We start from the raw sequence: 26,107 nt of genomic DNA, 5'->3' as shown, positions 1-26,107 counted from the left end.
AATATATTAAAACATCATTAAAAATATATTAAAACATCATAAAAAACTTCCCTAAACAGGGCTGCCTTCATATGTCTTCTAAATGTCAGATAGTTGTCTATTTCTTTGACATCTGATGGGAGGGCGTTCCACAGGGCAGGTCCCACCACCAAGAAGGCCCTCTGCCTGGTTCCCTGTTACTTGGCTTCTCACAGGGAGGCAACCGCCAGAAGGCCCTCGGCGCTGGACCTCAGCGTCCGGGCAGAACGATGGGGGTGGAGACGCTCCTTCAGGTATACTGGGCCGAGGCTGTTTAGGGCTTTCAAGGTCAGCACCAACACTTTGAACTGTGCCCGGAAATGTACTTGGCCGCTGTGGGAAGGGACTCTGCCTTCAAAGAAGGGTAGGGTTCTCAAAGCTGGGCTGGCTTTGCAGGCCTTGTCTGCCCACATATTCCCCTGAAAAGTTGTTCCTGGTGACATGGAATCAGCCACCCTTAACGTTTTGGTTGGCCAGAGGAGACCCCCACCCTCTTGCTTGCTCACCTGTGCGACTTCCAGCCTCTCAGTTGCTGAGTTTGGAGTCCAACGTTTCGCTCTTGGTCTGTGGACCCAATTGGGAGAGACAGGAGGGTGAGTAAAGCAGCCCTACCATTTTACTGTTGCCCCTGGATTCCACCTGGCAGCATCCCAAGAAGCAGTGGAGAGCCCACGCCCTGGCTCCACTGCCTTCCCCCGCCCCCCAAAGCCCAGGGGAGAGAGAAGCCACTTCACCCGTAGCCTAAGGACCTAAGAAGAACCTGATGGCTCAGGCCATGGGGCCATCTAGTCCAGCCAAATTCCCGTAAAAAAACTAAGACTGATAGACTGCCTCTGGACTTGGAGATTCTGTAAGAGCATAGGAAGAGCCTGCTACGTCCGGCCAATGGCCCATCTAGTCCAGCATCCTGGTGGCTGACCATATGCCCGTGGGAAGCAGGATCCGAGCACAAGAGCATCGCTCTCCCTCCCTGTGGCTTCCAGAAACTGGGTTTCAGAAGCATCGCTGCCTCTGGTTATGGAGGCAGAGCAGAGCCATCTGGCCACTGTGATCCACACAATGGTCACCTTCAGGCTTGACTACTGTAACTCGCTCTACGTGGGGCTGCCCTTGAGACTGACCCAGAAACTCCAGCGGGTGCAGAATGCCACAGTGAGGCTCCTTACGGGGTCCTCGCCGCGGGATCACATTCACCCAGTGCTATACCAGCTGCACTGGCTCCTGGTGGATCCGGTTCAAGGTGCTGGTTTTAACCTTTAAAACCCTATGCGGCCTAGGACCCTCGTACCTACGGGACCGCCTCTCCTGGTATGTCCCACGGAGGAACTTACAATCTTCAAACAAAAACACCTTGGAGGTCCCAGGTCACAGAGAGGTTAGGCTGGCCTCAACCAGAGCCAAGGCTTTTTCGGCTGTGGCCCCGATCTGGTGGAATGCTGTCCCAAGAGACTAGAGCCCTGCGGGACTTGACATCTTTCCGCAGGGCCTGCAAGACAGAGCTGTTCCACCAGGTCTTTGGCTCCTTCTGCAATCCTCATAGAACTCTAGCCCAATGGTTGCCATTAATTTGATTCTGAATCGATTTTAGAATGAATTGATTTTAGAATGCTGTGTTACTTTTATTATTGTTAGCCTCTCTGAGCCCGGCTATTATTATTATTAGCTATCAATAGCTCTGTCCTCCTCCATGAATTTGTCTCATCCTCTTTTCAAGCCCTCCAAGTTGGTGGCTGTCCTTATCCCTGGTGGCAGGGAGTTCCACAGTTTATGAACTGCGTGAAGAAGCGCTTTCCGTGCTGGCAAGGTTTTTGATGGAGCTGGGCCTCTGGAAAAGCTGTAGGAAAGGGTTGTGGTGAGAAGAACCCCTGAAGGCTTCTCCAGAGGGAGAGCCAGCTGCAAGGGGCAGGTAATCAGATTCTGGATAATTAGGAGGCTGGAGAGCAGGGCCTCAGCAAAGGATCCACGGCCTCTAAGCCTGGATGCCAGGCGAAAGGGGAGGTGGCAGTTCATTCCCAGCGAAGCCGGTGGTGTGAAGGCAGGGAAGTGGAGGAACAGCTGGGACCTTGCTTACCTGAGATGCAGGTGACTTGCACAGGCGCTTGCAAAGTGTTCCCCTCACCTGCAAGAAACATACAGTGACTCCTGAGGCCATCAGAGGAACATGCGAGAGTCCTGGCCATGAACACCCTCTGTTAGGGAGTTTTTGCAGTATAAACCAGCATCCCTTTCACCTCTCCATTTGCATGTCCTGTTCTGGGGGGTCATCGGTCCAAAGCGACAGTTTCCATTACCATTTTTGTTGTTGTTGTATGGAAGTGAGAGCTGGACCATAAAGAAGGCTGATCGCCGAAGAATGGATGCTTTTGAATTATGGTGCTGGAGGAGACTCTTGAGAGTCCCATGGACTGCAAGAAAATCATACCTCTCCATTCTGAAGGAAATCAGCCCTGAGTGCTCACTGGAAGGACAGATCCTGAAGCTGAGGCTCCAAGACTTTGGCCACCTCATGAGAAGAGAAGACTCCCTGGAAAAGACCCTGATGTTGGGAAAGATGGAGGGCACAAGGAGAAGGGGACGACAGAGGACGAGATGGTGGGACAGTGTTCTTGAAGCTACCAGCCTGAGTTTGACCAAACTGCGGGAGGCAGTGGAAGACAGGAGTGCCTGGCGTGCTCTGGTCCAGGGGGTCACAAAGAGGCGGACACGACGAAACGACTAAACAACAACAAAGTTGTTTTCAAAGTTCTCACCTGCCCTGGGGAGTGAATGATCAGCCACAATGTTCTTTAAAAAGGAGCAAAATCAGCTGGGTGGTGTTCGAAGCCAGCAAGCTGCCTGAAGAAACCACTTGTGGGTCACAGCCCCTGCCCCAGAGATGTAGAACAGGCATAGGCAAAACTTGGCCCTCCAGATGTTTTGGGACTACAATTCCCATCATCCCTGACCACTGGTCCTGTTAGCTAGGGATGGTGGGAGTTGTAGTCCCAAAACATCTGGAGGGCCGAGTTTGCCTATGCCTGATGTAGAAGAAGCTTTCCCTCCCTAAGTGCATCTGCCACCCCCATTGTGGGTCTCGGAGACCGGTGCTTGGACTGGCAGAGATCCTTCTCTCCTGTGGGCGATGCAGTCAGAAGCCCTTCATACCTTTGTGCTTGGAACAGCCTCCACATCACACACCCCCTCCAGGTTTCTGAGACCCTTCTGGTTGGAAAAAACAAAAACAAAACACTGCCAATTTGGGGAGGGGGTGCTGCTTACCTTCTTGTCCATGAGGCAGCCAAAAATCAGAATGAAGACCCCCTGTAACAGAGAAGAATGTTGCTTAGTCAAGACCCTTCAGCGGTCTTAAACAATATACCAGATTTTTCGCTCCATAAGACGCACCTAGTTTTTAGAGGAGGAAAACAAGAAAAAATATATTCTGAATGAAACAGTGGATGTATGATTTTTGTGGTTTATGCTGTGGCCACAGACATGTGATTTGACGGAGAGTTTGGGGTAGCCCAATGCAAAAATCCTGAGAATCCATGTGGATCCATGCTTTGTAACCACGTTTTTGTGCCATTGCGGCCCCACAAAACAGTGGGTGCGTGTGTTTTTTTGGTGCAGGCTGTAGCCATGGACATGCTATGTGATCTGATGGTGAATTTGGGGTGACCTCCCAAATCTCCCTCTCTGCGCAGCACCTCTTCAGCGAAGCGGGAGGAAAAAAGGAAGGGGCTCCACCTTAACCTCACTGGGTTGTTGTGAGGTTGTTATGTGATAGTCCTTCATTAGCCCCCTAAGCAACTTGACAAACAGACAGGAGAACATTATTCTTGTTTTCCCTTTTCAGTCAGTCTTGGATTCCATCATTGCCCAAACTATGTGCCTCTATCTCTCCAAACAGCCAGATGATCCCATTTTCCCCCCTGGGGCTTTCTGTGAGATAATGAAATCCAAGCACTAATGCCAGCTAAAATGCTTTTCCTGTTCACTTGCAAAATCAAGCTTTTGAAAAGAGGCTCTACAGATATAAAAGATTCAGAATATTTTTTTCTTGTTTTCCTCCTCTAAAAGCTAGGTGCATCTTATGGTCAGGTGCGTCTTATAGAGTGAAAAATACAGTAGGTGCCGCTCAGTCGGGAAGGTAAACGGCGTTTCCGTGCGCTGCTCTGGTTCGCCAGGAGCAGCTTAGTCCTGCTGGCCACATGACCCGGAAGCTGTACCCTTGGCCAATAAAGCGAGATGAGCGCCACAACCCCAGAGTTGGTCATGACTGGACCTGATGGTCAGGGGTCCCTTTACCTTTACCTCCCAGTTTCCTTGCTTCTGAGCCAACCTGTGTGGCAGCACTCTGACTCCCAGTTACACAAACACACACCCACACAATTACCTTGGCCCTGCTCCACACCCACCTGGAGCGAATTGAGGATGGTAAACATGTAATGCGTGAATTGCGAGGCCTCCGTGGTCATGGTGATGACGCCCAGGCCCCACGTCAGCCCAAAGGCGGGCGTGAGGATGAGCAGGGCCTTGAAGATGCTGACCAGAGCCTTCCACTCCTCCCCCTGCGGCCCCTCGGACACCGAGGGCCTCATGAGTTTCAGCAGCACCACGAAGAGGATGAGCGCGTTGGCCGACACGATGGCCAGGACAGGGATGGAAAAGGCGTAGATGGCTTTGCTGCAGGAGGAGAGCCAGCAGATGGCCTGGTGGAGGTAGCCCGCCCGGGGGAGGAAGACGGCCACCGTGGCCACGGCGATGGCGAAGGGGCACAGGTAGCCCAGCGAGACCATGGCGGGCAGGGCAGAGCGGGTGCTTAGCTGGTGGAAGACGAAGACCAGCTGATGGAAGAGCATCAGGGCCTGGACCAGCATCCAGAAGAACATGGCCAGGTAGCAGAAGTGGGTGAAGAAGGCGGCCGCCACGCACAGCTTGCTCTCGGGGTCGGCCGCCATCCGAGAGGCGCCCAGGAACCAGAAGCTGCCCATCAGCAGAGACAGGGCGATGTTGACCAGCGTGGTGTAGCGGAAGTAAGCCACCTGGGAAATGGGAGAAGGCTGGTCAGGGTGAGAGGCGGCCAGGCTGGCCTCAGGGGGCCGTACGATCACAGGTTTGTAAAGTTGGGAGGGAATCCCAAAGGTCATGTAGCCCAACCGCGCAACACAGGAATCACACAGCTGAAGAATCCCTGATAGGTGGCCCTCCAACCTCTGCTTAAAAACCTCCAATGATGGAGACTTTAATAGTGCTGTGCTGTTTTTTATTGTCTGTATTTTAATAGGTGTGTTTTTTTCATATTGTTTTAATTCTGTTAGAGTTTATAATTATTATCTTTGATATGTTTTTAGATTTTTGTAGCTAACAGGAGCAGTGGTCAGGGATGATGGGAATTGTAGTCCAAAACATATGGAGGGCCGAAGGTTGCCTGTGCCTGATGTAAGTCATGGGCCCCACCTGCTCCCTAAAATATCCCTGGTTTGCTCCTTTCTATATACAGGGTGCCGACATTCTGCATGGACTGGTTGCAGGGCAACACGGCAAATTGCTTTAGATACCTATGAGGTCCATCAGTTACCATATAGTATATATTCAACACAAAAAACAGTGACAATCTGTTGTTGACAAAGGACTGCTGGACATAGAAAGGGCCCCATTCCCTTCAGGAGCCTGGGGCCACATGAAACCTAAATCCGGCCCTGCCTTTCCCCCCAACTCAAAATTCCCGAAGGGTGCAGCCTGCTTGTCTCTCACCTTGTTCTTCACCACCGAAGTCCAGACGAGGTAGTAGATGGCGAGGGTGGCGATGAGAGCCAGGATTGAGGCGCAGACCCCGAAGGTGCCCAGGAAGGTCAGAGCGAAGCTGTCCGGCACAGGATGGGCAGACATGAGAATGGAGAAGGAAGTCAGGTGGCGGCAGGTGCACTTGGTGGCGGCTTCGGCGCCGGAGGCCTGGCACCCCTCGGCTGACCAGCCGCCGACCTTGCCGTGCAGGCTGTGGTCCCAAAACACACACTGCACCACCCTCTCCTCCTCATCTTCCTCCTCCTGCCCTCCGCCGGTGCCGTTCCAGTGGCCAAAGGTCATCTCCACCTCCACTTGCAAGACGCTCCCGTTGGAAGCCGTGACAGAGTTGGACATCACTAAGCTGCCCAGCTTGGCACCACGGCTGCCTGGCAGGATTCTGCCCAGCTTCTTGAGCACCAGGCTGGTGACGGTGACGTTCTGCCCGCAGCGCAGCAGCTCCTCCTCCTCGATGTGGACACGGAGAGGGGGGTCCGTGTCGAAGCCCTTGTTGAAGTCCTCAAACTCAGGGCCCATCTGGGCGCTCTGGAGCTCAAGGTTGGGGAGCGTCAAGTTGTAGGGGCTGCCCGAGGGCGGCAGGAGGAGGCTGGCGAGGTTCTCAATGGACTGCAGGAGCCTGGAAGCGGCCGAAGGGCTCAGAGCTTCCACCGCAGACCACTCCGGCCCCGGGTCTACGTCGAGCATCGTGTTGGCAGCAGCCAGCAAATTCTGAAAGCAGAAGGAGGGATTTCCTCATTAACCTTTGTCACGGTTAGAATTGTAGAAGAGCTGGAAGGAACCCACAAGGGTCATCTAGCCCAACCCCAGAAATGCAGGCGTCTCAGCTAAACAATCCCTGGCCGATGACCAAGTCTTGCAGTGAGAAGTGGTCAAGGAATCAGTGAGCAGACATTTCCTGGGGTGAGGCTGGGTGCTCATCGACAGCCTCCCTCCCTCCCTATTCCAGGGTGCCCCACTGAGACGACTGCCTCCTTAGGTATGTATTTATTTCACAAAATGTATAAACAGCATAAGGGACGTGGGTGGCGCTGTGGTCTAAACCACAGAGCCTAGGACTTGCCGATCAGAAGGTCGGCGGTTCGAATCTCCATGACGGGGTGAGCTCCCGTTGCTCAGTCCCTGCTCCTGCCAACCTAGCAGTTCGAAAGCACGTCAAAGTGCAAGTAGATAAATAGGTACCGTTCCAGCCGGAAGGTAAACGGCGTTTCCGTGCGCTGCTCTGGTTCGCCAGAAGCGGCTTAGTCATGCTGGCCACATGACCCGGAAGCTGTACGCCAGCTCCCTCGGCCAATAAAGCGAGATGAGCGCCGCAACCCCAGAGTCGGTCACGACCGGACCTAATGGACAGGGGTCCCTTTACCTTTATAAACAGTATGATTGTTATCGTCCTCCAAAGCAACGACTCTATTCCGAACTTAAAAATGGAAAGCGTAATGCTGGTGGTCAACAAAAGAGGTTCAAAGACTCTCTCAAGGCAAATCTTTAAAAATGTAGTATAAACACCAACAATTAGGAAACACTGGCCTGCGAGCGCTCCAGTTGGAGAACAGCCTTGACCAAAGGTGTCATGGGCTTTGAAGACGCTCAAGCTCAGGACGCAAGGGAGAAACGTGCTAGGAGGAAGGCACGCTTGGCAAATCCACACTGTGATCAACTCCTGCCCGGAAACCTATGTCCCCACTGTGGAAGGACATGTGGATCCAGAATTGGCCTCCACAGTCACTTACGGACTCACTTTTTGGGCATTGAATTACAAGAGGATCTGTCCTGGAGTGTCAACACAAGGGGGCTTGTGAAGAAGGCGCAGCAGAGACTGTACTTTTTGAGAATTCTAAGGAAAAACCATCTTCCGCAGAAACTGCTGCTTGCCTTCTATCACTGTGCCATTGAGAGCGTGCTCACTTATGGCTTATGTGTGTGGTACGGAAGCTGTACTACCCAGGACAGGATGGGGTTGTGCAGAGTTGTTAAGGCAGCAGAGAGCATTGTTGGCTGCCCACTTTCCACCTTAGAGCAGATTTATGCCACAAGGTGCCATAGGAAGGCACTGGACATAGTAAAAGATCCATCGCATCCTGGTCACTGTCTCTTCGAGCTCCTGCCGTCGGGACGGAGATACAGGACGATGAAGACAAGAACGAGCCGTCTTAAGAACAGCTTCTTCTCCAGAGCGATCTCGGCCCTGAATGGGAAGCCTGGACTTTGAAAGTCATCTAATCTTCCTTGCTGTACTATACTGTATTGTTTAATTAGTGTTTTTATGGAGCAGTCAAGTAATTTCGTTGTCCCTGAGAGGGGGCAATGACAATAAAGATATTATTATTATTATTATTATTATTATTATTATTATTATTATTATTATTATTTTAAAACCCTATTTATGGAAGACAATCTTACTCGGCTACAACTGATTGCCAAAGAAAAAAAAGAAAACAAACAAACAAAAATGAAAGCGCTTTACAAGCAAGATAAAACAATGTTATCAACAAGATAACGAATAAAATTAATGAACAATAATTTAAAACGTTCAAAAAGTTAAGGAAACGACAGATGCAATACAGATAAAAACTCACTCCAGCTTTCTAAACATCTGGGTAGGCTAAACAAGAATGTTCTTAGCAGTTGCCTAAGAGAGTTCAAGGAAGACAATTGCCTGATATCAACAGGCAGGGAGTTCCAAAGTTTAGGTGCTGCCACACTAAATGTTCTTACGAATGCATAATAATAAAAACTATTATTATTATTATTATTATTATTATTATTATTATTATTATTATGCGCCCCCTCTGAGTGTGGCACCTGTAATCATGCCAATTCCACCGATTGGTCTGGCAGATGTATGTAGGGAAAGGTTATCTCATCGGAAAACTGGTCCCAAGTAAAGGGCTTTATATCCCCACAGTAACATAGTGAACTTGGCCGAGTAGCCAATCAGCAGTCAGTGCAGATATAATAATATAATAATAATTTATTATTTATACCCTGCCCATCTGGCTGAATTTCCCCAGCCACTCTGGGCAGCTCCCAATCGAGTGTTAAAAACAATACAGCATTAAATATTTAAAACTTCCCTGAACAGGGCTGCCTTCAGATGTCTTTTAAAGAGAAGATAGCCGCTTATTTCCTTCACATCTAAAGGGAGGGCATTCCACAGGGCGGGCGCCACCACCGAGAAGGCCCTCTGCCTGGTTCCCTGTAGCTTTGCTTCTCGCAATGAGGGAACCGCCAGAAGGCCCTCGGTGCTGGACCTCAGTGTCCGGGCAGAACGATGGGGGTGGAGACGCTCCTTCAGGTATACTGGACTGAGGCCGTTTAGGGCTTTCAAGGTCAGCACCAACACTTTGAATTGTGCTCAGAAACGTACTGGGAGCCAGTGTAGGTCTTTCAAGACCGGTGTTATGTGGTCCCAGCAGCCACTCCCAGTCCCCAATCTAGCTGCCGCATTCTGGATTAATTGCAGTTTCCGGGTCACCTTCCAAGGTAGCCCCACATAGAGCGTGAAATATACTCAGAGTCGCAAAGTGATTTCATGCTCTTTATTCAGCTCATAGTGGTGAGGAGGAATGAATGAATGTCCCCTCAAAGTATCTGCTTTATATACATTATTTACACAATGGGCTGCACATGATTGGCTAATTCCGGAATTCTACTGTAAGCCAATCAGGTTGTGGATTCACTTCTATCTGGAGCATGATTGGGTGGTTCCTGCCAACCAATCATACTGCTGCATTGTTCTAGGACCAATCAGACTGCTGCATTCTGAATCCTATTGTTCTAGGACCAATCAGACTGCTGCATTCTGAATCCTATTGTTCTAGGACCAATCAGACTGCTGCATTCTGGATCCTATTGTTCTAGGACCAATCAGACTGCTGCATTCTGAATCCTATTCAACTCAGTACATAACAGAGCGCATGGCAGTAGTCCAAGCAGGAGATAACCAGAGCATGCACCACTCTGGCGAGACAGATCCCTGAGGACAGGGCTTGCGATGCTGACAAGGCCTCCCTCCTGCCAGCAATTGTGCTGCAGCATCCAGCACTAATTCCAGCTTCCGCATCAAGCCCCAGGATAAGCCCCAAGCCAAGTGCTTTGCAGGAATCCCGCCCTGAAGTCCTTCCCTCCCTGGGTGCTGCTACTCACAGACACAACGCTGCTCTCCAGGCGCATCTGGGCTCCCAGAGCCACCTCCGAGATGATGTCCATTGTGTCGAGCACAGCCAGGAGGTCCCGGGGGTTTCTGCCCTGGATGTTCCCGGACTCCGACTCTGCCTTCAGCCAGTCTATCATCCAAGGGACCTCCGTTTGGGGGCTGCCCAGCCCTGCCTGCAGCAGCTGCACACAAACAGAGCAGGGAGAATATTAGACTGAAGGCAGCTTCCTATGGAACTCATTGCCACTGGATGCCACAATACCCACTGGCTGTTAAAAAAATACAAGCTGGAATATGTGCAGAGATGGGCAGTCGAGAACGTAAAGGTTCTGCAAACCGAGCCTTATTGAAGGAGTTGTGGATGTTTTGCCTGGAGAAGAGGAGGCTGAAAGGAGATATCTTTAAATATCTGATGGGCTGTCACACGGAAATCACTTTGAGGTTTTATTTTTTCGTTTTATTACAAGCTCTACTGAAAAATGTAAAAAATAATTACCAACCATAAACTGTTGGCAAACAGAACAAATGCATATTCAGATGTGTAAAGCCTTGTATGCAGGAATAATTATAATCATAATTATAATAATAATATTTACACCCCACCCATCTGGCTGGGTTTCCCCAGCCACTCTGGGCGGCTTACAGCATATCCAAAAAACATAATTAAAACATCAAGTATAAAAAAATCATCCACATGGCATCAAAACAGACTTGGGAAATCTTTTACATTACAGATTAAGCTCACATTATTAATATTGTTAATTAAATTTACGTCCACAGGGTGTACTCCAGTCTACAGTGTTAAAATGATTTCTCCATAGTTGCTGTTGTGACTGAGACAGAGAGGAGATTAGGGTTAATGAACGATATAGATCAAGACCGTACAGAGTGAAACATGTCTTTCTTTGTTATTCTTGAGTTAAGCATTTAAGTGCTAGATGCCAAATATCTTGGGTCCAAGTTCCCATGGGGGGGGGGCATTTCCACCCCGGTTGGAAGCAACTATTTGTCTCTTGGCTGCCATAAAAAGTAAGACCAACCCTTTAGGCTCAACATTGGGAAGCAGTATAAGGAGTCTCTATAGGAGTACATTGTATTTTAAAATGGGGTTTCAGAGTTTTTAGGGGTTTTTGAATGTCTTATGTAGATTTTTCAATTTCATTGTTCTGTATGGGACAATGACAATAAAGATATTGTATCGTATCCTATCGGTATCGTTTCCCATTGATAGCAGAGCTAACATGGGAACAGGTACAAGAATTTGGCCCATAATGATGGCAGAGAAGAATGGCAGACCAAATTTTTGGAATATGCAGAGATGGCGAGACTGACGGGAAAGATCAGGAACCAGGAAGATCAAGTACAGTCATACCTCGGGTTGAATGTGCTTCGTGATGAGCGCATTCGAGTTGCACTCCGTGGCAACCCGGAAATAATGGAGCGCGTTACTTTCGGGTTTCGCTGCTTGTGCATGCGCAGACGCTCAAAATGACATCACGCGCATGCGCAGAAGTGCCAAAACGTGACCCGCGCACACGCAGACGTGCGGACACGGATTACGTTTCCTTCTAGATGCGAACGGGGCTCTGCAGTGTTTGCAACCCACCTCTGCGCATGCACGTGTTGCAATTCGGCACTTCTGCACATGCACAAAGTGTGATTTAGCGCTTCTGCGCATGCGCGACCGCTAAAACCCGGAAGTAACCCGTTCTGGTGCTTCCGGGTTTTGGTGGTCCGTAACCCAAAAAAACGCAACCTGAAGCGGCTGTAACCCAAGGTATGACGGTATATAAACTGTATATAGACTGTATATAGGTATGAGTGTATATATATATATATAGAGAGAGAGAGAGAAGCCCAGAAGAATCCACCCGTTACCTGGGCCTCATGCAACCCAGACAGCAGTCGGTGATCCGTGCAGCTGTCTTGGACTTTTTCCCAGGTCCCTCCAGGAGAGCAGGACCGCAGCATCTTTCCATCGGTCCCCTCGGGACACAGGAGCTCAGCCACCTGCCCTGCCTTCGTGGCATCCCACCTGCCTGTAGAGTTCTCACCGGGGCAGAAGCGATCTCCGGCTACGGCACAAGAAACACACATGCACAGGCAGGAAAGGCCTTCATGGAACACGTCCAGCTCTCAAAGGAGCGACGGAAAGGCACCGACTCTCTGGCCGCCAGTTTCCCTGTCTCCCCTGTTACCTTGGATCGGGCCCACCAACACTGTGGTCTGCACGGTTCCAAGGCGGTCGCTTTCAAATGTGCACTGGTAGGTGGTGTCACCGCTGGGGCAGGAACTCAGGGCGAGGAAGTGGCAGAGCAGGTCTCCGTTGCCCCCCAGGCGAACTGCGGAGAGAGAAGGGGCAGATGCTCAGGGCAGGGAATGACGGAAGAAGGAAGGGAAAGATCTGGCGGAGGGATGTATGGGTGCAAATATCCAGAGTGTGGGGGTCAGGTGGGATTGCTATGAGGAATTATGAAATATGGAGCAAGCCACTGTGTCCACTATGAAAGCATGGCGTTGACTGGGTTTGATTCATTGACAATAGTTTCTGATCGAATGCCACAAGCCTCTCCACCTCTGCCATTTGCTTTCTCTGCACCTGACAGGCAAGTATAAGCATTCTGGAACACAGGCCAGTTGTTCATCAGGCATCCTCAGTACATAAAGATAGTAGGTTACTCTGATGTAGTTTAATCTTTAGATAGATCTTAAGGGCCGGGTAGTGTGGTTGCTGACCTTGAGCCTGTGAGGAGAACCTGAGCTTACAGGGTTAAACAGCTCAGAGTGTACGCCCTGCCTACAAATTGGGAGGAGGGGGGAGACACGTCATATCCGAGAGTCTCCAGCCTTTGTTCTTTCTCTCTACTTTCGCTTTTGAGGAGAGAGGACGTGTTTTCACGATGCTGTTCGCTGTGATAGACAATGGATAGTCTGCTGTAAATAAAAACTGCTTCTAGCTGCAACTATCCTGAGTGGATTTTATTTAAGCACACTGAAGGAAAGCATTGGAGGTTTGCAGTCCCAAAAGATGATTGGGACCCAAGTCCCAAAAGATGATTTTCTGTGGGTATGAGCCAGGGACTAAGGGGTGGAGGTTTGCTTATCCGTCAGGGAATCAGTCCAGGATTCTGCTCAGCAACAGTGCTGAATTCTGTGAGCAGAGTGGCTGGGCAAGGATACATGGGAACCCTGACATCCTGTCAGAGAGTCTGTTTGACTCTGCCGATGAAGGAGAGGAAGAGGTTGAACCTGCTACTGAGGCTCAGAGTTCAGACCCAGTGCAGGCAGAGGGGAGAACTTCTCCCAAGGCTGTGAAGATTGAGCAACGCAGTGCTCCATCTTCCCCCACAGGTTTGGCTGAGAAGTCCAGAAGGCGCAGTAAGTCAGAGGGGGAGCTCTCTGATGCCAAGGATGTTCTGGCTGGCCCCAGTGGGTCAGAGGGGGTTCCTGAAGTAGTGCTGCGCCGTTCAGCTCGGACGACCAAGGGGAAACCTCCTGAAAGGTTTGCTGTCACTAGCGTGTGGGTCGGAATGGCACAGTGTGAACCCGAGAGTTTTGAGGATGTTCAGAAACTGCCTCAGGAAGAAGCCAGGAAATGGCATGAGGCGATGCAGAAGGAAATGAACTCAATGGAGTCTCTAGGTGTGTTCTCCCTCACGAAGTTGCCGGTGGGAAACCGGGCCGTGGGTAGCCGCTGGGTTTACCGTCTTAAGCCCACAACGACAGGAGAACCGCAGTATAAGGCCAGATTAGTGGCGAGAGGATTCACGCAGCGCAGGGGGTTGCATTATACAGAAACGTATGCTCCCACCTGTAGGAGTGAATCTCTACGTTTGCTCTTGGCCATTGCTGCACAGAGAGGGTTGCTGGTGCATCATTTTGATGTGGACGTTGCTTACTTGAACTCAGACCTCCAGGAGGATCTGTACATGCTTCCTCCTCCAGGGTTTGAGGGCAATGAGCAAGGTACTGTGTGGAAACTTCACAAGTCAATTTACAGCCTGAAGCAGTCGGCCAGGAATTGGAACTTGTGCCTGAATGAAGCTTTGGAGAAGCTAGGTTTCAGGAAGAGTCTTGCTGACAGTTGCCTGTTCCTTAGAGGATCAGGAGACACACAGGACTTGGTGTTATTTTTCGTTGATGACATCATCCACATTGGAAAGGCAGACAAACAGGTGCAGAAGTTTGCCAAAGAGCTTGGGAAGCGGTTTCAGCTCAAGAACCTGGGTGCAGTAAAGATCTACCTAGGCGTGCAGATAGCGAGAACTGAGGATGGTAGCTTCTTGCTCAGTCAGAAAGGCAAGATTGAGCAGTTGCTTGAGAAGTTCAGAATGTCCGATTGTGCAGGAGTTTGGACACCCATGGAGATGAACTTCGTGAAAGATAGCCAGCAAGCAGAAAGTGCCGAGTTTGAGAATGCTGAGCTCTTTCAGTCAGCTCTAGGTACTCTGTTGTATCTGTCCCAATGGAGCAGACCAGACATTGCCTTTGCTACCAACCTGCTAAGTAGGTAAGTAGTCAAAGCCCAGTGTGAGTGCTTGGCACGGTATCAAGCGGGTACTGCGCTACCTGCAGCATACCAAAGACTTCTGTCTTAAGCTGCCAGCTGAAGGTGAGGCAAAGCTCACATGCTATGCGGACAGTGACTGGGCGAATTTGCAGGACCGCAAGTCTGTGTCTGGGTTAGTGGTAAAGTTTGGGAAGTCACTAATTGGGTGGAAGTCCCGGAAGCAAAGTCTCATTGCGCTGTCTTCTACTGAGGCTGAATTCAGTGCACTGTCTGATTTGTGTCGGGAACTAGAGTTTTATAGATGCTTGGTGCAAGAGATCTATGGGGATTGTAGCTTGCCCATCACCGTTTGGGAAGACAATCAACCTTGTTTGAAATTGGCTGAATCTGCACAATTTAAGGCCAGAACCAAGCATCTGGACATACGCTTCCAAAATGTGTGTCAGAGTGTTCAGTCAGGTTTGATTCGGCTGAAGTATTGTGCCAGTCACATTAACTTGGCCGATGGATTTACCAAACCTTCAAGCTTCCAGCGTCATGGGGAGTTTTGTGGTGGTTTGGAGTTGGGGGTAAGTTCTGTACATACTTTCCCCACAGTAGTGAAGGGCGAGAGGGGGTGTGAAGAGAACCTGAGCTTACAGGGTTAAACACCTCAGAGTGTACACCCTGCCTACAAATTGGGAGGAGGGGGGAGACACGTCATATCCGAGAGTCTCCAGCCTTTGTTCTTTCTCTCTACTTTCGCTTTTGAGGAGAGAGGACATGTTTTCACAATGCTGTTCGCTGTGATAGACAATGGATAGTCTGCTGTAAATAAAAACTGCTTCTAGCTGCAAATATCCTGAGTGGATTTTATTTAAGCACACTGAAGGAAAGCATTGGAGGTTTGCAGCTTTCTCTGACCGCTGTGTTAAACTCTGCGTTTGCTCAGAGCCTTTGGAATGTGGCCTTTGAAGTCCGGAGGCCCAGCAGAACTGCGCAACCGAAGCGGGCTGGACGCCAAGGCTTATCTGAGCAATAAACATCCTGGAGAGTGAAGTCAAATGGGCCTTAGAAAGCACTGCAAATAACAAGGCCAGTGGAAGTGATGGTATTCCAGCTGAACTATTTAAAATTTTAAAAGATGATGCTGTTAAGGTGCTACACTCAATATGCCAGCAAGTTTGGAAAACTCAGCAGTGGCCAGAGGATTGGAGAAGATCAGGCTACATCCCAATCCCAAAGAAGGGCAGTGCTAAAGAATGCTCCAACTACCGCACAATTGCACTCATTTCACACGCTAGCAAGGTTATGCTTAAAATTCTACAAGGAAGGCTCAAGCAGTATGTGGACCGAGAACTCCCAGAAGTGCAAGCTGGATTTAGAAGAGGCAGAGGAACCAGAGACCAAATTGCAAACATGCGCTGGATTATGGAGAAAGCTAGAGAGCTCCAGAAAGACATCTACTTCTGCTTCATTGACTATGCAAAAGCCTTTGACTGTGTCGACCACAGCAAACTATGACAAGTTCTTAAAGAAATGGGAGTGCCTGATCACCTCATCTGTCTCCTGAGAAATCTCTATGTGGGACAAGAAGCTACAGTTAGAACTGGATATGGAACAACTGATTGGTTCAAAATTGGGAAAGGAGTACAGCAAGGCTGTATATTGTCTCCCTGCTTATTTAACCTATATGCAGAATTCATCATGCGAAAGGCTGGGCTGGATGAATCCCTAGCCGGAATTAAGATTGCTGGAAGAAATATCAACAACCTCAGATATGCAGATGACACAACCTTAATGGCAGAAAGTGAGGAGGAATTAAAGAACCTTTTATTGAGGGTGAAAGAGGAGAGCGCAAAATATGGTCTGAAGCTCAACATCAAAAAAACGAAGATCATGGCCACTGGTCCCATCACCTCCTGGCAAATAGAAGGGGAAGAAATGGAGGCAGTGAGAGATTTTACTTTCTTGGGCTCCATGAAAACTGCAGATGGTGACAGCAGCCACGAAATTAAGAGACGTCTGCTTCTTGGGAGGAAAGCAATGACAAACCTAGACAGCATCTTAAAAAGTAGAGACATCACCTTGCCAACAAAGGTCCGTATAGTAAAAGCTATGGTTTTCCCAGTAGTGATGTATGGAAGTGAGAGCTGGACCATAAAGAAGGCTGATCGCCGAAGAATTGATGCTTTTGAATTATAGTGCTGGAGGAGACACTTGAGAGTCCCATGGACTGCAAGAAGATCCAACCTCTCCACTCTGAAGGAAATCAGCCCTGAGTGCTCACTGGAAGGACAGATCCTGAAGCTGAGGCTCCAAGACTTTGGCCACCTCCTGAGAAGAGAAGACTCCCTGGAAAAGACCCTGATGTTGGGAAAGATGGAGGGCGCAAGGAGAAGGGGACAACAGAGGACGAGATGGTGGGACAGTGTTCTCGAAGCTACCAGAATGAGTCTGACCAAACTGCGGGAGGCAGTGGAAGACAGGAGGGCCTGGCGTCTCTGGTCCAGGGGATCACAAAGAGTCGGACACGACTAAACGACTAAACAACAACAACAACAAAACAAGGGCCAGCAATCTTATAAAGCAGAGACATCACCTTGCCGACAAAAGTCCGTATAGTTAAAGCTAAGGTTTTCCCCGTAGTGATGTATGGAAGTGAGAGCTGGACCATAAAGAAGGCTGATTGCCGAAGAATTGATGCTTTTGAATTCTGGTGCTGGAGGAGACTCTTGAGAGTCCCATGGACTGCAAGAAGATCCAACCTCTCCATTCTGAAGGAAATCAGCCCTGAGTGCTCACTGGAAGGACAGATCCTGAAGCTGAGGCTCCAATACTTTGGCCACCTCATGAGAAGAGAAGACTCCCTGAAAAAGACCCTGATGTTGGGAAAGATGGAGGGCACAAGGAGAAGGGGACGACAGAGGACGAGATGGTGGGACAGTGTTCTTGAAGCTACAAACATGAGTCTGACCAAACTGCGGGAGGCAGTGGAAGACAGAAGTGCCTGGCATGCTCTGGTCCAGGGGGTCACGAAGAGTCGGACACAACTAAACGACTAAACAACAACAAATGCTGGCAATCCCAAGTGGGGAAAGTTTCTGCTGCACTCAGGTCCTGCTTGCTGGGCACCCGGCTGGCAACTCTGTGGGGAGGGAGTTCCACAATTTGGGGGCCACCACTGAGAAGGTCCTCATCTGGGCCACACACATGCACAAACTTCTGAGGGGGGAAGAACTACCAGGAGGGCCTCCTCTGCTATCTTAACACCCTCCTTCCGAGGTTGCATCACCCCACATGCACCCACAAGACCCCCTGTGATCAACACAACTGGCGCTACTTCCAGCACCACCTTAGACCTGTTTCCCACTTGCAAGAACTTGGTTGTTTAGTGTGGCAGCACCTGCACTTTGGAACTCCCTGCCTATAGAGTTCAAGCAGGGGTCTGAAAAGATCTTTGTTTCAACCAGCCTTCCCAGACGCTGAGAAAGTTGTGCATCTTAATCTGTTTTAGTCTTTTGATTTTTGTATGTTTAAAAGCATTGCATTTTTTCCCTTGCTTTTTCCTTTTGCAAACCACTTTGAGTTTTTGTTATTGTTGTTATTTGTTTACCATCAAGCCGTGCATTAATTTTATGAAATAATAATTATTATATTAATATAATATAATATAATAATTATTATTTCATTTATACCCCGCCCTCCCCGGCCAGAGCTGGGCTCAGGGTGGCTAACACCAATAAAATAAAATCACAGTAAAAACATAATGGGGGGTGGAGAGGGAGTGGAAAAACCAATTTAAAATACAGGTTAAAATGAAATTTAAAATGCAGTTTAATTTAAATTTAAATAAAACGGCTGCGCAGAATGCCCATCCAGGCTGGCGGGCCTCACCAGTCGCTCCCTGCCCTCCCCTCGCCCACCTGGGTCTGGGGCACCTGGATTCCAGGATGCTCTCAGCTCTCCTCCTCTGTTGCGGATGCAGCACTGCAGAGTCAGGCCCTCAGGGGAGCTGCAGTTCATGGAGAGCTGTGACCGTGTCTGGACGAGGTCTGTCGCCCTGAGGGGAATGATCACCTCCTTGGTCAGCTCGTGCATGGCGTTTTCGTACAAGTAGCGGCAGATGTATTTTCCTGTAGGAGACACATGTCAGAACTGGGAGCCAGAATCCGAGACCTGCAGAGTTGGAAGGGGGTTCCCCAAAGGGCATCTAGTCCAACCCCAAGCAGTGCAGGCACCGCAGCTCTTGGAAGTTCTCTCCTGGCGTGGAACTGGGAATCGCGGGCCACCCCTGCGTGTGGGCAGGGTCCTCCAGGTAAGATCCTGCACATATTTAGGAACGCCAACGCCCGACTTAGCAGATGTCAAAGAGAAAAACAACTACCAGACTTTAAGAAGACATCTGAAGGCAGCCCTGTTTAGGGAGGCCTTTAATGTTTGATGGGCTACTGTGTTTTAATATTCTGTTGGAAGCAGCCCAGAGTGGCTGGGGAAACCCAGCCAGATGAGCGGGGTATAAATAATAAATTATTATTATTATTATTATTATTATTATTATTATTATTATTATTATTACAGTTACAGATAGGTAGCCGTGTTGTAGATTATCTTTTTTTTTATAATGATATTTTATTGGATTTTAACAAAACAGAAAAAAGAAAGTTTACAAAATCTTAAACAATAAATTCAACACAAAAAACATAGAAAAAACATAGAGACGAAAAACAAAAAAAGAAGAAAAAACAAGAAAATCAAAAATCTCTCTTTTCAATTTCTCACCCTTTTCCCCTTTTTAACTTATTTTCCTGACTCCCTCCCACCTCCCTCTTTGTATTCCAATTAACGATATGTTCAGCAAATTCATACCTCTTATCTTACCCTTGATTATATATCCCCATATAATATCCTCATATTTTCATTTATAATCAAACCGTTCTTGCCAATTCTTATTTCACCTTATTACTCAAACCACTTCTTTTTTACAATAATTTCATTAATTTCATTAATTTTATCTTGTCCTCAAATTATTAAACTTTCAAAATTTAAACTAAATTTTGCTAAAGCCAATTACATCCTTTCCAACATCTTTTAATATTTCATTAGTATTAAACTAATTCCATAAATATAGATTAATTACACAAGACATTTCTCATTCTAGATTAGTCCAGCGCCCCTTTTCCTGGTTCACGGCAATGTCAGTCCATATATCATTATGTCCTTATCAGTCAGGTGTCCTGATATCCGAGGCCCTCAAATCATTTCCAAGCCCCTTCTGCGAGTTTTCTTGTTCCTGTGTGTAGCTACATACATCCTTGATCCCTGTTGAGTTCTTTCGCCTTTCCTTCTCTTTCTCCTTGGGGTCCAATCACCGGGTGATTCCGTACAGTAAGATTCTTCCTTTCCTTTTCTCCAATTGTCCAATTCCCCGGTGTTGCACTCCCCAGTGTTTAATTTGTAATCCAAGAAGTAATTGTTCCAAAAAAATTCTTCCCCTCGTTTCACAGTCCCACCAAAGATAAAAATTTTCTTAACTCCCAAGTTTGGCCAGTGTCCTCCAAAATCCATCCTCTGTGTCTCCATCTTTCTCTGACCTTGCAGTTGCCCTATTGAATCTGTCTCCTGCATAGATTGTTGTACAATTTCTGTGGCATCTTCCATTGGCACCTCTTTACTGACTTTAGCTGTATTGTCCCTCTTTTGATTCATCAAAATCATTTTCTCCTCCAGCTGTCGCAGCCCATCATATATTTTGTTCAGAGCAGATAAGACTTCCTCTCTATTCATTTCTGTCAAGGTCAGGGAGCTGGTCCCACGATCTAATTTTCCCTGATACAATGTTCTCTTTATAACTGAAAAACAGGCACACTGGCTGGCTTCCTCTAGGGGGTGTAGTTACTTTTTGGCATCCATCTTTAAATTGTATCCAACAAGGAAAAATTCCTTTCGATTTCCAGATACTTTATTTCCTTTCAATATAAAACAAACAGGCAGAAAGCGGCTTTGGAATTATTTTTCCCTTTTCCAGTTCTGTATATCAATTTTTCCATTTTCAATTTGTAAATATCACCGACCGTTTCTTTCCTTCTTTCCTGCCATTCCGTCCCCAGGTTAGGGACAGTGGAAACTTATTTTCTTAAATTTCTCTCTGCAGGCTTAAAAAGTCAAATTTCCCCCCCTTTCCTCCTGCTGTCAAGGGGGGTTTTGATGGTTAAAAATGCAGGAACCTTCAGGCTATCTGTTTTCCCGGCTTTTAGCTTGTAAAATCTTTGCTTTGATCTTTATACAAAGGACGGGAGGTGGACTTCCTTTTTACACTTTCCCGTTTCAGGTCAAATTCCAGGCTGTATTTTCATGCAAAATTTTCAATTGTCCTAGTCACGGGTTGTTGTTTAGAATCCGAATTGTCATAGGAAGAAGGACAGCGCTCTCCGACAACAGCTGTGCAGCTTCGCTCCGCAGAGATAGCGATTGACTCTCAGCACCACACCAACTCCCCGTCTCCCTCCGGAGCCCTTTATAGGGTTCCTTTGCCAAACGGGGGGGGGGGCGCAAACGGTGCCCGCCGAGTCCCAGGTCCGCAGGCTTCTTCCGCCTGCGGTTTTTAAAGGGTCCCCGCTTCGCTGCAGCGGTAGGACCCGATTTCCACGGAGCTGTCTCCCTCTGAGTTAGAGGGAATCCGCCATTGTCGGAGGCGCCGCCTCCAGGAAGTCCCGTGTTGTAGATTATCTATGGCTCTCCTTTCAGCATGGTTTAGATTTTGTTGTAAGCGATGGTGTTTGTTTTTTTTTTATTATTATTATTATTTTTGTTTTGATTATTATTATTATTATTATTATTATTAGTCCTTACGAGATGTCTGCTCCACGCTGGCTTGAGGCCAAGTGCATGGAGGGCGGCTGGAACAGGGTCATGATGATCATCTATGTTTTTATTTTTTAAATTTATTTATACTTTTCAGATTTATACATTTCACTGATTTGACATTTAACAATTTGACTTCCTCCCCCCTCTTTCTGCAGTTCCTTAAATTTATTTTTAATATCTTCTGCATACCCAAATTAACCTCAGTTGTTCATTTGTTCATCTACTTTAAATATATACTCTTATGAAACTTCAGGTTATTATGAGAAAGAAAAGGAGATTCCGACTAAATATCAGGAAGAACTTTCAAATGGTAAGAGTGGAAGGGACTCCCTTGGGAGATGGTTGGAGGTTTTGAAGCAGAGGTTCGACAGCCGCCCGTCAGGGATGCTTCAGTTGAGATTCCTGCATCGCAGGGGGCTGGACTAGATGACTCTCAGCGTCCCTTCCCACCCTAGAGTTCTATGCTTTTAATACAATACAATAAATAAGATGCAGTCCTTCTATTTCAGTTCAACACCAGAGCCTCGCCCATGGGCACATGGGCGTAGCCAGGATTTATGTTCCGGGGGGCAGAACCTCAGTGATTGTTCCACTGGCACCTTGGTTCTCAAACGCCTTGGTACTCAAACAACTTGGAACCCAAACACTGCAAACCCAGAAGTAAGTGTTCCAGATTGCAAACATTTTTCGGAAGCCGTTTTGAGTGTTACACTTCCTATTTGAGTGCCGCGCTTCCATTTTGAGTGTTACGCTGAGGTCTGTCTGTTTTTGCTATTTATTTTGGGTTTCATTTTTGCGGCTCTTTTGTTTTGTTTTTGCGACTGTGTGGAACCCAGTTCAGCCACTAATTGATTGATTGTGTGACTGCAGTAAATGGTTTATTGCTTTCATTTTATGGATCAGTGGTCTCGTTAGACAGTAAAATTCACGTTAAATCGCTGTTTTAGGGGTTGTTTTTAAAAGTCTGGAATGGATTAATCCGTTTTGCATTCCTTTTTATGGGAAAGCGTGCCTTGGTTTTGGAACGCTTTGGTTTTAGAACGGACTTCTGGAACAGATTATGTTTGAGAACCAAGGTACAGTCATACCTCATGGTACATCTGCTTCATGTTACGTTCTTTCAGGTTACGTCCCGCGGTGACCCAGAAGTACCAGAAAGGGTTACTTCTGGGTTTCGCCGCTCGCGCATGTGCAGACGTGCAAAATGACGTCACACGCATGCGCAGGAGTGGCAAATCGCAACCCGCACCTGCGCAGACGCTCCGCTGCGGGTTGCGCTCTTTTCATGTTGCGAACGGGCCTCCGGAACGGATCCTGTTCGCAACCAGAGGTACCACTGTATTGATTTTTTATTGATTATTGGGGGGGGGAGCTTCCCCCCTGCCCTCCCAGCTACGCCCATGCGCAGACACATATTTAGACCAAAATCATTCTTTCCATAGAGAGAGCGATACAGCACCAGCCCAGTCCGGGGAGACAGAGGAGAGCCTCAGCTCCACCTCAGAGCCGTTCTGCAGCAGAGTCACTTGAGTCCCGTTGAAGATTTCCTTGGCTCCCTGGGAGCTGAGCAGGTAGAACTTCACCTCTGCGGCTCCATCCTTCAGGCTGAAGGAGAGGGTCAGGTCTTGGTCAGCACCGCCAGAGGCCACTTCTGGAGGCAGCTGCTGGCTGTCTGCAACTGGAAGGGATGGGATGTCAGTGTGGCGCAGCTGTTAGAGTGTTGGACTAGGAGAGACCCGAGTTCGAATCCTCCCACTCGGCCAGGGAGCTTCCATTGGGTGACGCTGGGCCAGTCCCTGCCTCTCTCAGCCTAGCCCACCTCCCATGGGTGTTGGGGGGGTTAAGTTAAGAGGGGGAAAGAAGCATTCTGTTCCTCTCCCCCCCCTTTAATTACCATTATTATTGGACCAGAGATTCTTAGAAGACTGGAGTAAATATATGAACTATTTGAAAAGGAATTGTAATGAACAGATTCTGCTAGCAGGACTGCAAGAAGTTCTGTAAGGAGGACTATTTGAAGTATTGCAAGAAAGACTATGAATTATTAGTTAATGATAATTAAGAGTAATGGAGAAATTAAGAAATGCAGAATAAGTGATAAAGAAAGGAAAGGCATCAGAGGTGTTGACGGAAGTCTAAAATACTGTATTGTATAAGATAAGAAGTTATGTTAAATGATGGTTGGAAATGATATGTAAAAAACCCAATAATAATGTGTGTGTGTGTGTGTGTGTGTGTGTGTATTACCATTATTATTAATTATCTGTTTTATTAGTCCCTTTTTTTTGCCGCAACAACTCAAAGCCGCTTACAAATAAACACAAAACATAACGCTAAAACCAGCCTTAACAACGAAAGCAAAGAAAAAAATATAACCGTAATCGAGGCACTTATTTAGTTATTTATGAAGATGTTTATGTACCACTGTATCACAGAAATACATCACAGTGGTTTACAACAATAAAAAAAAACAGGCAGTGGAATCATACAAAAGTAAAAAAACAAGTTAAAACCATTTAAAAGTGAAGAAGGGACATCAGTTAAGCATTGTGGAAGGATGTACTGCCCACAGAGGCCCCAATGGAATAGAAAGGTTCTTGGCAGGGATTTAAAAGCTGGCACAGAAGGTGCCTGTTGAATTCTCAGTGGCAGGGAGTTCCACTGGACCGGGCCGTTGACACCAAAGGGTCTGTTTCATGAACCTGGCTAGGTAGTGAGTGGGCAGCTGGTGCCGCTGTTTTAACAACGGGGTCCTATGCAGCAAGAGTATTATGAATCCAGAAGTGGAAACAGGAAGAAATTCTGACGAAAGAAGAATGGCAGACAAAATTAATGAACTATGCAGAATTGGACAAAATGACAGGAAGGATTCCAAACCTGCAGGACCAGAGATTTGCAGAAGATTGGAAGAAGTATATAAATTATTTGAAGAGTAACTGTAACCAACAAATTACGCTAGTAGGACTACAAGAAGTTTTGTAAGGAGGAATATACGAAGTGTTACGAAGTATAAAAAAATAGAGATATTGGTTATGAGTTTGAAATGTAATAGGGGAAGTAAGAAATGCATACTAAGAGATTAGACCGGAAAATTTTCAGACAGGACCAATGGAAGTCAAAAAAATTGAATAAGATGTAAAAGTATGTTTGATTATTGTTGGAAATGGTACGTTAAAAAACTAATAAAATTATATATATATATAAAACAATGGGGTCCTATGTTCCCTGTCCCAGACCCGAGGGCTGCCCCAGCCAGGGCACCTTGCAGTGTACCGATACCACAGCAGGTGGGCTTTTGCATACCTGTAGCTGCCTCCAGCAGCGGCAGGCAGTAGCTGGGGTCTTCGGAAGTCCAGCGGAGGCAGTCGCAAGGGGGTGTGAAGACGAAGGAGGCCGCGGCCTGGAAGAGACCCCCACACCCCTGGAAGTGAGAGCAGTCTCTGTCGCTGTACTGGTATCCGGGGAGACAGCGGCAAGTCCGGCTGTAGCCAAACGCCATCATCTCCCACTGCCGGGGGTCACACTCTGGGGGGAAAGAGAAGGAGAAGGATGTGTTGGGATACTGCCAGGGAGATGGGGGCATCAGGCAGGCCCCCAGTTGGCTCCGGCCACCGGCCGGCAGCCGGGCGATCTCCAGTCTCCCTTGGAGCAGCATCAAACAGCGACACAAGCCTCAGATACCTTTAGAGACTTGGCACGCTCTATCAGCAGAGTGAATAAATCTTCTTACAATGGAAGTGGCGGACAGAGACATGTGTAAGCATTATTTACAGACATGTATTCAGCATCTATTCGCGGGTGGCGCTGTGGGTTAAACCGACTTGCCGATCAGAAGGTCGGCGGTTCGAATCCCCACGACGGGGTGAGCTCCCGTTGCTTGGTCCTTGCTCCTGCCAACCTAGCAGTTCAACAGCACATCAAAGTGCAAGTAGATATATAGGTACCGCTCTGGCGGGAAGGTAAACGGCGTTTCCGTGCGCTGCTCTGGTTCGCCAGAAGCGGCTCAGTCATGCTGGTCACATGACCCGGAAGCTGTACGCCGGCTCCCTCGGCCAATAAAGTGAGATGAGCACCGCAACCCCAGAGTCGGCCACGACTGGACCTAATGGTCAGGGGTCCCTTTACCGTTAAAGTAGATTAGCCAAAATGCTGAGTTGCTGAGGTCTGTTGCGCATGATGCGCAAACTCTGCGGATCCCTAAGTGTGCCGATGTCTGTTGGCATCGGATGCTGTGATGTTCAGGCAGAAGAAAGCTTTTGAAGCTCCCGAACGATCGACCAGGAGGGAGGGAACATGCCAGTCGGGTATGTGTCTCTGCCAGGGTCCTACTCGAGAGTAGGACGAGCTCCTGACAGATTCCTCCATTGCAGGGGGTTGGACTAGAGGACCCTTCCAACTCGACACTTCTGTGATTCTGTGCTTTGAAAGCAATGAAAGTCTGAACAGAGACCTGCCAGAATCACAGCACTGGAGGCAATGGTTTCCTGTCCTATTACAAGTGTCAATTTATGCAGCAAAGCTGAGATGATTGTGCTGTCACCAATTGCCGCTGTTGTGAAGGGTTATTTTGCATACATTTAAGCTCTAAGTTGAATTGTTACAGACATACTTGCCACGTTCCATTGCTGTTTAATGCCAACATTTACATTTCCCCCTTCAAACTCATGACAACAGAGGATTCACACCCCTAACCCTGCCCACAACTGCATTAATGGGAGTTATAAACAGATAATAGAATAAGATGAGTAATGTATGGCGTCTGCAAAATGTGGGTGAACAGTGCTCTGAACGAG

General features: G+C 48.0%; 1 protein-coding gene across 1 annotated transcript; it reads right to left on the bottom strand.

Moving 5' to 3' along the window:
- Nucleotides 1–469: 469 nt before the first annotated feature.
- ADGRF3 (adhesion G protein-coupled receptor F3) lies at nt 470–24,816 on the bottom strand (the record flags this gene model as incomplete). The annotated part of the gene is made up of 11 exons (XM_083605059.1): nt 470–582; nt 2,090–2,137; nt 3,277–3,318; nt 4,416–5,042; nt 5,755–6,513; nt 9,949–10,140; nt 11,837–12,033; nt 12,157–12,300; nt 18,374–18,583; nt 22,774–22,992; nt 24,618–24,816. 11 exons carry the CDS (start codon nt 24,814–24,816, stop codon nt 544–546), a joined length of 2,676 nt encoding a protein of 891 aa, XP_083461185.1. The 3' UTR covers nt 470–543.
- Between the last annotated feature and the right edge of the window lie 1,291 nt (nt 24,817–26,107).

Source organism: Podarcis filfolensis, assembly GCF_964270895.1.
Source record: "Podarcis filfolensis genome assembly, chromosome: 3".
Lineage (NCBI taxonomy): Eukaryota > Metazoa > Chordata > Lepidosauria > Squamata > Lacertidae > Podarcis > Podarcis filfolensis.
Note: the sequence above shows the minus strand (reverse complement) of the source record. Positions and strands in the feature narration are given on the sequence as shown.